The sequence below is a fragment of the Eleginops maclovinus genome, chromosome 20, assembly GCF_036324505.1.
Source record: "Eleginops maclovinus isolate JMC-PN-2008 ecotype Puerto Natales chromosome 20, JC_Emac_rtc_rv5, whole genome shotgun sequence".
Lineage (NCBI taxonomy): Eukaryota > Metazoa > Chordata > Actinopteri > Perciformes > Eleginopidae > Eleginops > Eleginops maclovinus.
Window position 1 is genome coordinate 7,899,725 of NC_086368.1, and position 17,054 is coordinate 7,916,778.

The 17,054-nt window shown below is 38.8% G+C and overlaps 1 protein-coding gene across 4 annotated transcripts in view; it reads left to right on the forward strand.

Annotated features, from left to right (window-relative positions):
* The window catches only part of arhgef10la (Rho guanine nucleotide exchange factor (GEF) 10-like a), a 137,974-nt gene that overhangs the window by 116,750 nt on the left and 4,170 nt on the right, over nt 1-17,054 (forward strand). For all 4 annotated transcript variants that reach the window (XM_063910855.1, XM_063910856.1, XM_063910859.1 and 1 more), the window contains 3 exons: nt 2,831-2,973; nt 9,669-9,840; nt 16,144-16,266. In XM_063910855.1, coding sequence (XP_063766925.1) covers nt 2,831-2,973; nt 9,669-9,840; nt 16,144-16,266 — 438 coding nt within the window. The remainder of the gene's footprint in view (nt 1-2,830; nt 2,974-9,668; nt 9,841-16,143; nt 16,267-17,054) is intronic.

The window sequence follows — 17,054 nt, forward strand, 5'->3', positions numbered from 1 at the left end:
TTCAGGATTAAATATATGTACACATCATATTTGGGTTTTTATTATTCATTATTTTATGTCAATGTTGAAGTTGTTGTTGTTTTCTTTTATTTACTTGATATAACCTTGGTATCTTAACCTATAATAAATTATAATGATATTTTAGTTGATTTATATTACATTTATATCTGTAGCTAGTAAAAAAAAAGTTATAAAAATAAATACAGTTGAGTTAAAAGTAAAAGTACAGTTAGTACAGTACTTGAGTAAATGTTCCATCACTGAGGGCAATTAGAGATGTGAGAATGGTGAAATTGTCTGTTATATGCTAAAATGCTTTGGAAGTGGGTTAGCGCTGTGTCAGCACTAGAGAAAGATCCATCTGCATCATTCTGATATAGGGGATGAAAAAGCTCTAGATTGTTAGTCATTCTTAAACCAGTCACAATTATCATGGGTAGTACTAAGCCCGGGATGCAGCGAAAATAAATGAAGGAGAATCCTGTGTGAGATACACGGCCAATGGCTGCCATAGTCTTCATCCAGTGAGCCTAGTTCAAAATCCCAAACTTAATAAGGCCTTTTATTGTTATAGGGTGTGCATGTATCAAAGGAAGTCGAACATAAATAGACAAAGTGTGTGTTTTGATTATTCAGTTAATTATATGTATCGTGTTTTATTTGGTATGTATTTGTACAAGGTCCTCTATTTAGCTTTTTTAGATAGGTACCAGAGCTTTTGATGTGTAAAGCATAGCCAGCTTCTTAAAAAAAACAGAGGAAGCATTTCACTTCCCTGCTGGTACATTTACAGTCAGCAAAAAAAAAACAACTATATTTTTAACTAAAAGCTGGAGCTCCAGATTTTGGCAGCATAATGAATTCTAAGAGCCCTATGAAATAAAACTAATTATCTTAAAATCCATAATCTCCATCTGGGTTTTTTGCCACCAACAGGGCCACACGTTCTGTTTTGTTTTTTTTGTTTATTGGAATAAATTCAGAGAGGAAAAACCTATGTGTAGTTCTGTAAGAAACTTATCTTGCTATTTTCACTGTAGATACATTATAAAAACGTCTTTAACCGAATATTGAATGTTACCTTTTCACAGTCTGTTGATAATGTTACTTAAAACATATTTTTAAAAGTGTTACTTTTTCACACTCCGACAATATGTCAAATGCTGACAATATTGGCTTATAAAAAAAAGAAGACAGACACTGAGACAGTGACAGTACTGATAAGATTCACATTCATAGCAGGTAACCTTTTTATTCATATTGGCCAATACATATTAGTATTATTTGGGAAACAAATACATTTTCCTTCAACCTTCTAGCTTAGACCCACTTTACCGTTGCTTTACCTTCACACGATGCTTTCCATTACTGATTTTCCCACCCACTGTAAGTATGAAAATAACACTTCACTTTGTGGTTGATGGCATGACATGTTTAGTCAGGCATTGCAAAAGGCCAGGGGGGCTTAACACCTTCTCAGCAGCGGTTTGCGGTCTTCACAGCCAGCGCCGGCACAATAGCTCTATCACTGGCTTCCTTTTACCTGGCCACAGTGTGTCAACGCGCCTGCCTTCCTCTTGAGCTCCTCTCTCCTCCCAAGCAGAAAGGATGATTAATTACAGCAAGCTGCTGCCTGCCGATTAAATATTACTATTCATGCTTTGTATTAAAAAAAAGGACAGGAGAAAAAGCTCTGGAGGGTACCGGGGAATGTTTGTGAAATCGGCACATCTGTTAAAGATGTATGTCGTTCACTTAGCGTGCTACTGTCTCTAAACAAGTCTGAAGCAACCAGGAAATGACAAGGCTGTATTGAAAGGTGTATGCAGCTGCCAAAACATTTGATCTTTGGGAATACTGCTGCTTCCGCTACCTAGATATGCACATCAGACCTAATTTCATCAGACAATGTAAGTATTTTCAAGAAAAGACAAAAAGTTTCTGGTACAAAGAGCCTGGTCCCCTGCTGCGCTAAAGAGGTAAACATGCTGTTATGGTCTTGGAACTTTGCAAGGAGCCGTAGGGACATTTACAAGAGTGAATTTTGAAAAGGTGGGAAAGAAATGACCTTTATAACATGCCAAGCAATTAACCTGTAGAGTCAGAAGGCATTGTAAAGCTATTCTGCTATGAAAGGCAGAAATAAACAACTCAAAATGTTAATTAAATGGCTGGTTGCACCCCATTCTCTAATTTTGCTTCATTAACGCATAGCAATGGAAATGCTTATGTAATTCACTTTATAATGTGCTTCTGTGGTGGTAGCTGCGGCGTGATTAAAGCTCAAAGAAAAAAAGATCTGCTTCATTTTACCACTGATGAAGCAAAAAGGGGAAATCGAGACAGCGGGCGCAAGGAGAACTGAGTGGAAAGTAGATTAAAGTCTACGCCAGACTTATTAGCATGTGGGTGGCAAAGGTGCAAACATTGTAATTCGCAGTGTGTGGCAATCCAAATGGAAGTCCCGGTCTATATTTAGTCGACCTGTTCTTCGTAGCTCTTCCCTCAAACGAGACTCCACTCCAAGCCCTCTCTGCTGATGCTTCAGCATTTGCTCGACGACATTAAATAGCTTTAAGAAAAATTTGAAAGTAAACACCGAGCCAACTTGCTGTGATACAAGTGGGAAGAATTTAATATAAATGCTTCGCTCAACGTGACAGCGTTCAAATAGAAGTGGGGCATGTGTTCAGGGCTTATTAGTATAACTGGTAGGCTAGCGGTGATAATAGCCAGTCATTTTGAGTGTTTCTTATATCTCGTGCGATATCTTTGTTTTATTTTGAGCGGTGCTTTTGTTTTTTCATTGTTGTGTTTTTTTTCCCTCTAGATGATTGTTGGGAACAGGACTCCTGCAGATGTGTGAGACTGGGGTCCGACCCTGTGCGGACCTTGCTGGTGTTGGATGACTCGGTGTGGGCGAGCTGCGGGAACTCTGTCACAGCCGTTGACAGCTCCAGCCTTACCACTCAGGTAAATGACTAAATCATTGCTGGGCATATAATGTCGACATTTACCAGAACGATTTTCATCCATAAAAAAAAATGTTTTCCCATGAGAAAACGATCAGAACCGTGCATTATTTAAATTGATATTACGCATTAAAGTCGAGCAAAGACTAGAGCTTGAAGAAGGGAAATATAGAGATACTGTGGCTGCATGGTTGCAGCATTGCTCAAATACACGGTTTACATTTCCTTATCTTGTATAAATAACATAAACATAGCCTCATTGGATTATCGTAGTGTATGTCAAGTTTTTTTGATGGGGAAAAATATTTTAAGTGTATTGGAATGGAGGAAAATGAGCGTATGTATTTTCTGCTTGTGTATACAATGTTTTTTAAAGGATGTGTTTAGCCAGATGGAAATAACTGGACCTGGATGTAATAAGTGAATACATTTAACATATATTTTACATTATTAGTAATTATTTAAAAACTTTTTGAAGGGGCCCTAATATTCTTTTTGGGGTTTTCTCTTTTCTGTAGTGTGTTATAGGTTTTTGTGCATATAAATGGTCTGCAAAGGCTAAAATCCCAACGTTCCCTCAATAGGGAGTTTCTCTCCCACACCAGACATAAGGAATATAATATAGATTTATATATAGATTTATATTTAGCAATTGAAACACTTTTGTTTGATAGGATCGTCAAGCCAGTCAAAGAATCAGCTTCAATGACATTTCTTGTCTCTGTTTACAAGCTCAGTCATCACTAAACCATGGCCTGATGACTACTCGACAACATTTCATCTTTATTTGCTTGTTTTGCAGTGAAAAAACCCATCTCTTAGCTACTTTTTTTCTGAAAAGATGTTGACACACAGCCTTAAAGAACCATCATTGTAATCTGTGATGTCATCAAAATGCATTACCTGCAGGTCACTGCATTGAACACGAATGAAACTCTGTAGGTTCCTACAATGTGGGAGATCTCACACACAAAAAAGTTTTATTTAGCTGTAGCGCTCTGAGTTATGGTGTGATGATATTCATTATCACAGTGAAATCATCCTGGGTGTCTCTGTCATGCTTTCCATTTTTGTGTAGTCTTTCTCCAAGGTGTTCATCGGCACAGTGTGTCATTAGGTGTATGAAGGGGGCGCCCTCTCCGACTGCGGTAGACTATAATGAATGACAGACAACAAACTGTTCTGGGTGAAGTTATTATCGTATTCAGGTAGCGAACTGCAAACCATTACCATTTAATTATAGCTCCCTGATGTGAGTTTGCGTTGCTGTTTAAATGGGCTTTTGTACAAAAGTTGCATGTGTGCTACGCAAACATTTCTCCGGAAAAACAACAACAACACAAACATATGATGCTGAACTTCAATAACCAGACGAAATAAAGCACTTAAAGTAGACAACATTAATATATCATTACCAACTTCATATACATTCAGTTTGAAAACATAGCTACACTCCCAGAAAACCAGAATCAAATAGGGGCAAATGTTGGGTTTTCCTCATGGCAAAAAAAACATATCCGAAGATAAAAATGACTCAGCAAGGAAGAAATAAATTCTTAAATCATATAAAATGCAAATTATTATGTGAATACTTTTGCATGTTTTTCTCTAAAAAGTTGCAAAAAAAAAGAATAAGCAGCAGACAAATTTGGCCCATCAATAGAGACAAAGCTACTTATTGATGTTGCCTCAACATCCTCATAATCAGGAGTGAGCTGAGCTTCCAATGTCTTTTATTCCTTCACTTCTTTTCCTTCGCCCAGTCCCCCGGAGACACTAGCTTAATCAGCTGACTGGCCACGCAGTGAAGCCATAGTTCTGGTTCACTGTATCTCCCACAGAGCTGAACAGGTCAGCTCTGGTTACTTCCTCGCTAACCTTGTGTTCCTCGCTAATATGGACTCAAGAGAGCTGCCTTCAACGGGGCTGCAGTGCATATCCAGGATCTGGAGAAGCATTACTTGACACCTGTAGCAGGAGATATGACTTGGAGCAAGACTATAGGGTCCTTGACACATATTCACTTGTACTCTTTCTGTTGGTTTCCTTGAAAGTTTGCCACTTTGTCAGTTTTATGCATTTTTAAAACCTTTATCCATGACTTGCTGGACAGTGTATCCTGCCTCTTTTGACACTGCTTATAGTTGCACCGAAACGCTTTATTTAATCTCTTTTTAAATCTTCAAAGTCAATGCCGTGATGACACAGTGTTATTCAAATACAACCCTTTTCAGTCTGTTTTGGGTAAAATCTCCTGCCTCCTATGTGGTTAATTCGCCAGCAACAGAAACCCGAAGGACCATAACCAAAGAAAAAATGTGTGTGTTCCTGCAGCTTTGAACTCTTTGATTATGTACTGTACACTAGGCATCTAAAAAAAAAACATAGTGCTGACAAAGTGTAAGAAATAGAAAGCACTGCGTGGTAAGAGACATACAAAAATAGATATACTTACAATGACAAAAATACAATAGTGCAGTTTGGCAGTTCTAATGTTAAGTATGGTTACACATGTACAATAGTGTGTTAGCATGCTAACATGTGCTTATATTACCACTAAACACAAAGTATAGCTGAGCCTGATGTACATACTTGTGCAAGAATCTGGTTGAAAAGAAACTTGTTGAAAGAAACAATCTTTTCCTCCTGGCGGTGCTAGATGGAAAGACAGAGGGTCAACAAAGTTATTCCAATTAATCCTAAATGTTGGTACTGATCCAATAGATGCTCACTCTGGTGGCAGTTTTGATTAAGTTAACCCTACCTGAGGTGCTGACACTGCTGAAACCAGCTACAATTCCCACTTCTGGTAGCTCTTGTTTGTCTAGCAGATTTATTAAGAGAACTGGTTATAGTGCAGCCATGAGATGCAAACAATTGATAGATGTAGTTTCTTTGACGTCGCCCAAGTTTCAAAACCCTGACTTTGGTTTTTATTTTTGGAGTCGAAATGACCATCTAGTGAAATAGGGAGGCGATAAGGAAGTGTGAGGCCTTGTTACCAGCTAGCGAAAGTTTTTTTACCTTATTACATCTGTACATTATATTGAATGGGACATTGATTTGGATGCTAATTTAGACTTGCGAAAAACAGACTTGTTTTCCCCAAAAGTGAAATGCTGCTCCATAAATATCCTTTGTCAACAAGCTTAGGTTAAGCTAACAAAATAGGTATAAGTGCTAGATAAAGAACAATTAGAATTGTATTCACTTTATTTGTCACATAAAATCCTAAATTCACAATACAAGGTACAACTATGAAATGCCAACCCAATTCAATTCCTGACTTAAATTAGCTAAGTAGACGCCTAGCAGACTGCTAGCAGCTAGTGGTTGCCATTTAGCGACAGGCAGTAAGTCATTCACAGAGACCAACAGACATACTGCAATGAAATATTCCTCCCTTCAACCCAAAAAGCATGATTACTAGCTCATTTTTTTTATTTTCTACTTGCGCGTACAACAGGCATGTTCTGATCTCCCCTGACCACCAGAAGACCCTGTTAACAGTAAACTGAGGTCATCAGTTTCCTCATGAAAGGTGACATCACATTTTGAAACGTGGAAACATTTGAAAATCCATTTAAACTTGTTTACTTCTACCAAAAAATAATCAGTTAAATTGCATTTCACATTTACATTCCTATCAGGACAACTAAAGGGAGTCAGTAGCAGCAGGAATCATAGCACACAATGGGAATTGGAAACAACTTAATTGGGTAGAAAATGAAGAAAATCTCAGCCAATCAACTAACATTATTATTGTGTGGATTTTGACACACTAGGGGATGATTTGAATCTGAGGATAACGTCCCGCTTTGATGATCGTTTGATTTTTACATTCTTCTACGGCTCACTCATTAGTTGCCACACATCTCACATTTATTTGTTAGTTTTAATGGCCAATCTCTGTATTATTTCACACACTTTGTAGAGGTCTGAGTCAGTACAAAACCTCAACAAAGAGGGATATGAATGGACATAGAAGCTTTGATCAATACTGACTGGCAGGTGTGGTTGCTTCCCCTTCCAATGACTATTTCCTCTCCTACCAGCTTTCCAGGACTTAGTGCTCAGGAACCGACAAAGACACCTAGTCAGCTGGCGTAATGAAGGACTTATGAGCTGTTCAGACCAGCTGTACTGCTTGTGGCTTTAGCTCTGATATTTCCCACTGCTGGTGGAGAGATGCTGCCGTCAGTGTGACACTGCTGAGTTTAGTGTAAAGGGCGCCTTACTACTGTCAAGCTTCACTGACCACCTCATTTCTGTAAGCAACGCTGGATCCAGCAGACTTAAATCAGGTTGATAGTCAGGGGCAGCAGTTATTGTACCTTGGACTTATCCCGTATTTGACACAGAACGGTTAGCGTGTAAACATGTTAGGTCTATATAAATACATTGGAGATGAGCAACTCTTCTTTAAATTAAATTAAAGTCTTTATACATCATGAGCAGCTACTCCCTCTTAAAAAGTGTTATTCGGCATTAATATGTTATCAATACCAATACACCATTGTGTAGATTTTAATCAATATGTTGCAAATTGTAGTACAATGTGCATATTTTTACCTTCCTATGTTTATTTAACCATACATTTTCTATGTATTGTTTGTTTTATTGCACATTCTTTTAACTTCTTGTGTTTGTATAAATATTTAATATTTTATTTATCTTAATTTAATTTAATTCTGAAAAAGAGCAAGTTGTACCAAAGAAAATATATACACCACTGTATATTTTATATTACACATACATGTTGTAGTACAATGTGCACTTTTTTACCTTTAACTTTTTATGTTTTCATTTTATTTTTTCTCAGACATTTTTACTCGTACTTGTTTGTGTATCAATGTCTTTAATCCATTTTATTTTATCTTATTTATTGCTTATAGTAATAATAACATTTATTTGTTTTATATTTTATTTTATTTTAAAAAGCTGCACGTGTCACCAAACCCAAATTCCCTTGCATAAATACAGTGTTCTGATTTTGAATGATTCTTATGCAACAACATTGCATTCTTACACACACTTTCAGACCCTTTTTGAGACGCCTTTGCATCCCAGTCAAATGAGACTATATATACATTTAGCTTCCCAGACAGCCTCCCAGGTGGTTTCAAGCATATGGTAAGCAAGATGGCATCCAACAACAACAGCATGACAACAATGGATTAGAAGTCCCTTTTAGAAACCACCACGCCAAATATTGATTAATGTGATAATTATGAAGCATTATTCAGCACAGTATGTTTTTCCTTTATAAACTTGTCAACTTATTTGAATTGCAATGGGTTATTGAAGGTTGAAATAAGCCTTTTTATTATGGATATGTAATTTTTGGATGGCTGCACTTGAAAAAGCAAGAGATGCATTGCATATTCTTTCCCAGGCGGAGCAGGCACCCGCTGCTGAGGAGTCAATTGAAAGAGAAAACACATCAAAGGCTTCTCTCCTTTTCCCTAATTTCAAACAAAGGAGGACCCACTGGCAAGGGCACACAAACAGGTGGTAATCCCTGTCTGCCGGTGCACTTGGGTTGGGGTAAGGGGGGTTGGGGAGATATTTTCATCTTCACTCTCCTGCGCTCTCACTGACTAATTGCCCAGCCTCATGCAACTCATACGTTGTCGGTGATATGAGTTCCAGGATGATGCCCAAACCAACCCTTGTCATGCCTCGGACCGCAGGGGCTGCATGTGTTACCATGATAAGGCTCATTGCATTTATTTCAAGCTGCTCATTAAGACTGTGTGCCTCAAACTCTCCTTTTTTTCCATTGTGCTGTTAAAAACACAGCAGCCAGTGAAATGATGCAAATATATGCCCCGTGTGTCAGGGACTTTTGTTAATTCCAAAATTAGGGAGGGGGGCAGTTTTTTTACAGAAAGTATACTGAATAGAGAGAGCGTCTACTGACCTCATCATGTCATCCTGTGACAGTTATCTTGTAATGTTTTGACATGTGTGAGCACTCAGTAAATCAACTTTGAAATGAATGTCACTGTAGTTGGCATACCAATTAAGGAGCTGTTAACAGAGTGAGCTAGGATGAAGCATGATGCAGTCAGCACAGTCTGAGCTTTCCTTGGTTGCTATAGTTTTTATGTGTTTGACACATTGTCTTTGTCTTTCTTTCCTTTCGATTGTTGTTTCTTTTCCATTTCCTACAATCCACTGTTCCTTTTCCTTTTATTTTTCGATTGTAAAGTATTGAAAAAAAATTCAAATCCTTTTTTGTCCAGCTTTCGAGCTGGTATTTTACCACTTACATTTACACCTGGATGGTATGCAGTTTAGAAGTAGAACACAGGATTTGTTTGAGTTACTCTTTGATTGATCCAGTCCATATGTGTCTCCTCTTTATAGGGCAGTGCGTAATACTATGTTTGATACTGTAAGAGACAAATATATATTTATTTTGTAGATTTGGATTCAAAGATTGACCTCCCAAGCAAAATGTAGCTTTTCTAAGTATGTTGCAGTTTATTCTGTGTATAGTTACTTACAAAATAAATGTTTATAGGGATATAAAAGTTCTTAATGAGATTGTAATCTTTTTTTCACATCATTTTTATAATTTATATAACTTGGTAATGTTGCTTTATTATCCCATATGTGATGATCCAGATCTTTGGCATGACACAAAAAGTGAAAAATTAAACTACAACTTTGTTCTTCTTTCCTTCATAGACGTTTGAAGTGCACCCAGACCGAATGATCAGCGTGGTTCACATGGCGTGTGCTGGTGGAGGGGTGTGGATGGCGTTCTCCGAGGGCTCTTCCATTCGTCTCTTCCATACTGAAACACTGGAGCTTCTGCAGGAAATCAACATCTCCACACGCTCAACGCTGCTGAATACCGGTACACACACATCACACTTTGTCTCGACCTCCATATAGAGCTCAACCTCTATCCTGCAGAGCAGCTAACACTTCTCTACAACATACAACCATATAGTTTTAAAACTGTACCACACCATTTCATTTTCTCTGCAGTTGGAACATTAGTCTTTATTATGTTCGAGCATAAGAGAGGACATACAACTATTCGCTGGTTCTTATTTGCATTTTGTGCCTTTACTGTGATTTGTCACCAGAGCTCAGTCTGCTCCGATTGGTTAACTTGCCGGCTCTGTTGTGATTGGACAACTGCTTAGATATGTTCCTCCTCTTAAGCTGAATTCACGATACGTGATCTGATTTTCACTCACAGCGAGTTTAGGCTCAGAGTGTTATGGTGAAAAGAGGTAGTTTTGTTTCTATGGTTACGTCCTCAGCTAGCTTGCAGCACTACATACATCTGTCATTACATTACATGTCACTTGTTAGAGGTTTTTATCCAAAGCAACTTACGTACATTCAATACTGTGGGCGAATCCCCAAAGGAGCAATTTTGGGGTGAAGTGTATTGCCCAGGAACACAACGACATGCTGACCGTAGTAGGACTGGAACCACCCTACTACATGGTATCATGTGAATCTTTAGCCCAACAATGTTTTGGAGAGCTAGCCAATAGATGTGTAACATAATGATGTCATTATGTTAAGGAAGTAAACAATAGTTTCCAATGAAGTCGTTGCAGGCAGGGGGAGTGTGTTGGAGAGAAACTCCCTCTGGAGGAAAGGTTTTGATTTGAGCCTTTTCAGAACATTTAGAGCACACAAACCTATATAACACAGTACAGGAGAAGGAAACCCCTAAAAACATGATATGGCCCCTTTAACATTGGTGATGCTCTCCTCCCCAGACTGGTATTCTTGTCTTGTCCATGTAGCTCCTTTGGTCTTGCGCTCCCAGGGACCGACCTGAATATGCATCCTCCTCAGGCCTTCGCAGAGCCATGAAAGAGCCATGGTGTGAGACATAGGGATTAATACAAAAAGAAATAAAGTAATTGAGGAGCACTAAAATGGCAGCCTTGAAGATTTTCCTACTAAAGGTTCCCATGGAAACACTCTTGTCTTTCTTTAAACGTCGCTGCTTCTGTGGTATTATGCCAGTTTTACCTCTTTTTCTCAGCATGTACCTCCCCACTTTCATCCCTTGTGAGTTAATATTTTCCTTTCTTTTTGCCCCACTTTTTCCCTCTCACTGCCGTATTATCTCATCTGCTCTGCTTTAAAATCCTCTCACCCTCCATTCCATCTCTTTCAGTCTGTTTAGGAAGCCACAGATACTTTTATGATTTCCTGTGTGCCTTCCTGCATGATGGATGAAATATTTATCAGCCGGTGTGGGTGTTTTTTATATATATTTTCAGGAAAGAAGCATGGTAAAGAAATTAGATGCATACCTAAAACTGCAAAGCCTGGTAACTGCAGCACATGTGACTCAATGTGTTGCCTCAAACATGTTCTCGCTGTGACAAGTGGGCCATCAGCTCACTCACTACATATGAATATCATTTGGAGCTTCAGGGAGTGGTATAAACGCATCTGGATTTAAACAATTTTGTTCTTTTGGTTGAGTCACGCCAGGCTGTTATTGATGTATTTAGAGCAATACTCATGGCTGTGGTAGCATCAGAAAAAAAACAACTAGGCTTTCTCCTGTGAGTTGAGTAAAGGGCAACGAATAAAAAACAGCAATGTGTTTCATGCACGAAACTTTTAGATCAAAGTTTCCTTTTTCGGAGACTTAAAGGAGAGCAGGCTCCTATGGTACTTGTATCTGGAGAAAAACCGTGACCCAGAGGTCATTTTCACCCAGCTTCAGTGTTTCCCCTTGAAATATGCAGCAGATTTGAGAGAGGGTGGCAGCCTCAAAGCCTTGGCCCTGGGGGAAGTTACAGGGTAGAAAGAAAAAGAGTTGTTCAGCTCATGTCTTCAGGGTCCACAAAAGGAAGAGGATGACTTAAGTTGTGATTTGTTGAGCTCACAAGAGAAAAGAGGATCCCCCCGACACCATACAAACGCAGATGAAATACCGATTGTTCCTCTCTATCAATGGGGTCTCTGCTCCCGTAGGTTTCTCCTTGACTTATGCTAGGACATGCAGTAATGATATACCCCCTAATCCTTTCCCCTTAATGTGATTTATACTCAACAGGGAATCCACTTGCTGTAAACAACAGATAAGTTTCTGAGGTAGAGGAAAGTGCTGATCTCTTCTCTTCTAATGCCTTTAATAGCTCTTTCCTTGGGGTGAAAAATAATATCCCAAAATAAAGTCCTCAGTGGCATATCACAGGGAAACATTAATCTTTGGAGACATCTTCTTTTCAAGGCAAATACCATCTTCAACGATAAACCTGCTTCACACTGTGTGCATTACTCCGAGAATTGGAGGTGCAAGATAGCTCGAGGTTAAGCTATACCTCCTTAATCTCAAGTGCCTTTGTCATTATCCATCTTTATCACTGTTCTTATAGACAATGCCTGGCGCCAACATCTTCTGAATTCAGATTTCATGGCATCACTTAAACTCTTTACGAACAGGCTCCAAGGGCGATGTGAGCAGGTGGCAGACAGTTTCGAGAGATAAATGCAGTTTTTTTCTCACCCACTGCATGTGACCCTCTAAGGTTTCCCCCTAAAGGCTCACTGTTTGCTGAATGAGAAATGAGAAATCCGTTATTCGTCCCACAGTGAGAAATTTAAATGGTTACAGCAAATGGACAGTGCAAATAAAAGACTAACATGTTAAATAAGAAAGACTTGTTAAATACACCCTATTGTGCTTTTAGGGACTTTCCTATAGTGTGTTATATATGTTTGTGTGCATGTAATGGTCTGCAAAGGCTAAAATCCCCATCCCCTGCCTGAAACGCCTTGATTGGACTCCTTTGTTTACTTCTGAACACAATGACATCACTGTGTAACACTTGCACTTCTATTGGCTAGTGCTCCAACACTTTGTACGTGATTGGGCTTAGGGGCAGGACATCTCTAAGCTGTGGAACAATCAAAACTAAGCAGTTCAGCTAACCAATCAGAGCAGACTGGGCTCTGGTTTCAGACAGAGGGTGAAAAGAGGTGTTGCAGAACAGGCCGTATGAGAAAAATAATGAAAATACAAATATGAACATGACATTTTTTTTCTTTTATAAAAGAAAAGTACAAATCAAAGGTAAAAAAATGTTTCTCCATCACCCTGCCTCCACTTCCCCTTCTACGCACAGCATCGGCTTCCTAGTTCAGATGATTCATGTTTGCAAACTAAAATGAATTAATAAATGACACCTTTGAGCCACTGGTGCAAATCATCATAATCTGAGCATGACACACATATGAAGAAACATGTTAATACAGATACCCGTGTAAATGAGCATTCTCTTGGTTACGGTTGCTAGTGTTATTCAATTACAGTTGCCATGGATATTATGGTAAATGTTTTCATAGATAACTAAGCCAGAATGGGAGCCAAGAGCTCAGGGACCACAGAAGGAATGCAAAAATAAATCCACAACAAACAATGTTTTTCACCCCTTTGTTAAGTGGAAACAAAGGATGTGCATGTATAATAAGAGTGTGCAATTATCCTTTCCCCGTCACAAATGCAGTGCTACAAAAAACACTCTGCAGTGGAAAACTTCCCAACACGATACTAATGTTGACGCTTGCATCATGTGCAGGATGAAAAGATTTATCCAAAGTTCATCCTAAGGACTATAGGGAAAAGATAATCACCCTGAGTTACTTCAGTTTCAACATTAAAGAGGCCCTATTGTGCTTTTGGGGGTTTTTACTTTCCTGTTGTGTGTTGTGTTTATGTGCATGTAAATGGTCTGCAAAGGCTAAAATCCCACAGTTCCCTCCAGAGGGAGTTTCTCTTCAACCCACTCCCCCCCTTCCTGAAACGCCTTCCCTTGTTTACTTCCGTAACATAACAACATCACTTGGGCTTCTATTTGCTAGCGCTCCAACACATCGTACATGAGGCTAAGGGGTGGGACATCTGTATGTGGTTGACTAATCACAACAGAGCCAGCCAGCTAACTAATCAGAGCAGACTGAGCCCTGGTTTTAGACAGAGGGTGAAAAGAAGTGCTGCAACACAGGCATGTGAACATGTCTGAGGAGATACAAATATTAACCTGAAATTGAACATATGTCCTCTTTTACCAAGAATTGCAATAAGAACGAACTTGCTATTTATGATAAATTTAGTAATAATAAACAAACAGACTTAGAAAAAAATGAATACAACAGTGTGTATTATTGCATTATTCAAACTAGCAGTTCAAACTTTAAAAGTAATAATGTAAACACTATGATATCAAAATATGTAAGTATGTAAAAATGTACACAGCAATGATAGGTCAGAGTGCATGCCACCTACAGACAGCTATGTAGTGATTTGTTTTAATGATCACTCAGAGACTCACAGTTGGCTAGTATAATGAGTTAGATGCACTTTCTGAAATGAAATAAATGACTGTAAATGTCAAAGTAAAACATTTTTCGACTCTCAACTTTCTCAAAATCATTCTAAATATGTTGTTATAAGAATAGTCTCAGGGGCCCAAGTCAAGTCTAAGTAAAACTCTGATTAGTAACTACAAAATGCTCAATTGTTTTAAGAAAAGGCATCTTGAATATTTTATTGAATAAAAACCAGAAAAATAAGTTATTTCTAAACTACTTTAAGACTGTATACTACCTAAAAAGTTAGGATTCTGCTTTAATGTTAAAGGTCCCCTGTTATGCAAAATGCACTTTTTGCTGTCTTTTATACATAAACATGTGTCCCTGGTGTGTAAGGAGACTCACAAGGTGTCAATAAATACAACCCTCTCTCTTTTCCTCCTTACCCACATCTCTAAAAACGGGGGTACAAACGAGCTGATCCAGATTGGCTTCGGTTATGATGTCATAACCAACATGCGGGTTGGCTTTACATTGAACTCCTGGCAACGTCCCAACCTATCGTCCCCAATATATAGTCGAGAGCTAAATCCCCTCCGCTGCACCTATGTGTCTCTGTGTTTTCAACATCATATCTGCAGGAGGGACTTAGAGTAGTTGTGTATATAATACATATAATGTCTCTGTTCTAGTGGTAAACACTGAGAAGTGTTTCAGAAATAATGCTTGATGTGGTTTGGAACATAATATGGGAAAACACCTCAAGTAGAGACACAACGTACAACACCAACTTTACAGTCTTTGTGCTGCTATGAGAGTTTTCCTTTCAACTGGGTCAATAGCAAGTAAACAAAATCATTTTTTCATCTTCTTATGTAACTCAGAGCCATAGCTGGCTGTACTGTGCATGTTAAGCTTGTCAAATACTGATCACCAAGCTTAAACCTTAGCTAACACACGATCACATTTTTTTGTTCCTATTTCCTAATACTAGGGCAGCTTTTCAAACACATTTTTTTTGAAGATTTTCTTGAAATGCTAAAATGAATAAAAATTAATTATTTAGTGGCCATTTACGCTTTTTGGTTAAAACAGTTCTCTCTTGGCCCCGGCCGTGGCGCGATTGGCTGGGGCACCTGCACCGTACGCAGGCGACCCGCGTTCGATTCCCGACCCGTGGTCTTTTCCGGATCCCACCCCGACTCTCTCTCCCACTTTCCTGTCACTCTCCACTGTCCTATTAAAGGCAAAAAGCCCCCAAAATATATCTTTAAAAAAGAAAAAAAACTGTTCTCTCCCACTCCCCCCCTGCCTGAAACACCTCGATTGGACTCTGTTCTACTTCTGTGACAAGCTGACATCAATATTTAATACTCACACTTATATTGTCTTGCATTCCAACATGTTGTAGGTGACAGGCTAAGGGGTGGGACATCTCTTAGTGGGTGACCAATCACAACAGAGTCGGCAAGTTAAACAATCAGAGCAGACTGGGCTCTGGGGAAACATGTCACAGTAGAGGCAAACAATACAATTAACCTGCACATTTGCTTAATAGGCCCTTTTAAGCAGTAAAATACTGAGCTTAAACCTTAGCAAAAGCGTACTCATGCTAGGGCAGCTTTCCAAATACATTGTAAAGGAAGAACCTCTGGTAATACTTAAATCTATAATGGTTCATAATTCACTTTTTAATAGACTAACCATCCAGTCTGTTCATTTTGCATTATCAGGTCAACAGGGAGTTGAATATTATTCTTCCAAATAGTGCAGTGTTGTAATGTTGTGCTATCTCTCAGTCTACAACAGAAAGTGGTGGAGAAAAACTCACAATTTCTGTCTACTTTCTATATTGCAGGTCAAAAGAGCATGCGAGTGACGAGTCTGCTAATTTGCCAGGGACTGCTGTGGGTGGGCACTGCCCAAGGCCTAATTATCACTCTTCCAGTCCCCAAACTGGAAGGCATCCCCAAAATAACAGGTATGGATCAGACGGGCGGGCTCACTGTGATTGAACAGCCTTTCGAGAGGTCAAAAGTAATATAGGTAATATTTTATGATAGAAATTACTCTGCACTGCCCATTATTGAGGTCACACTTGGTGGTTCTAGGAATCATTGCCAATATTACCAGGCAGGCCAGCACACACATCACACTGTTCATATGTATATTGTTGCATGGTAATCTACTGCCTGCCAGCGTTTTGTTAATTATGCCAAGTGAAGGAGGTTGTTAGTTTCCCACTTGCACAAACCTGACCTTGTTATTCCAAGCTAGTTTATTGAATACTATGTTAAAACAGCACAAACAGCATCTCCCATTATCACTGTTACAGCAGCATAATTATAATAAATACAGTTAACTGAAATATATTTTTAGCCCAAACTGTAGCTAACATAACAGTTATAGACATTGACCCACTGTTTATATAATGGTGCATTAATTTTGTAGGCTGACCAAGTGTGTTGCATTGCAAGGGCTCCCTTGACAAAAAGCAATTGGATTTTGGTAAATTTATGAAAATAAACTTTGTGGCAAACACACATTTGTGGCTATTCTTACCACGATCTGGTCAGCTCCACATAATACCACCACTTTTTTAAACGTAAATACAATTGACAGTTAAAAGCTAATGTTAGGCTATAAACAAACTACATCACAGTCGCATGGCTGCACATCACCAACGCTAAGATAAGCTAAGCTAAGCTAAGACAAGCTATCTGAGACTTAGATTGTTTATTTAGTCATTTTATGACACGTAGAAGCTTC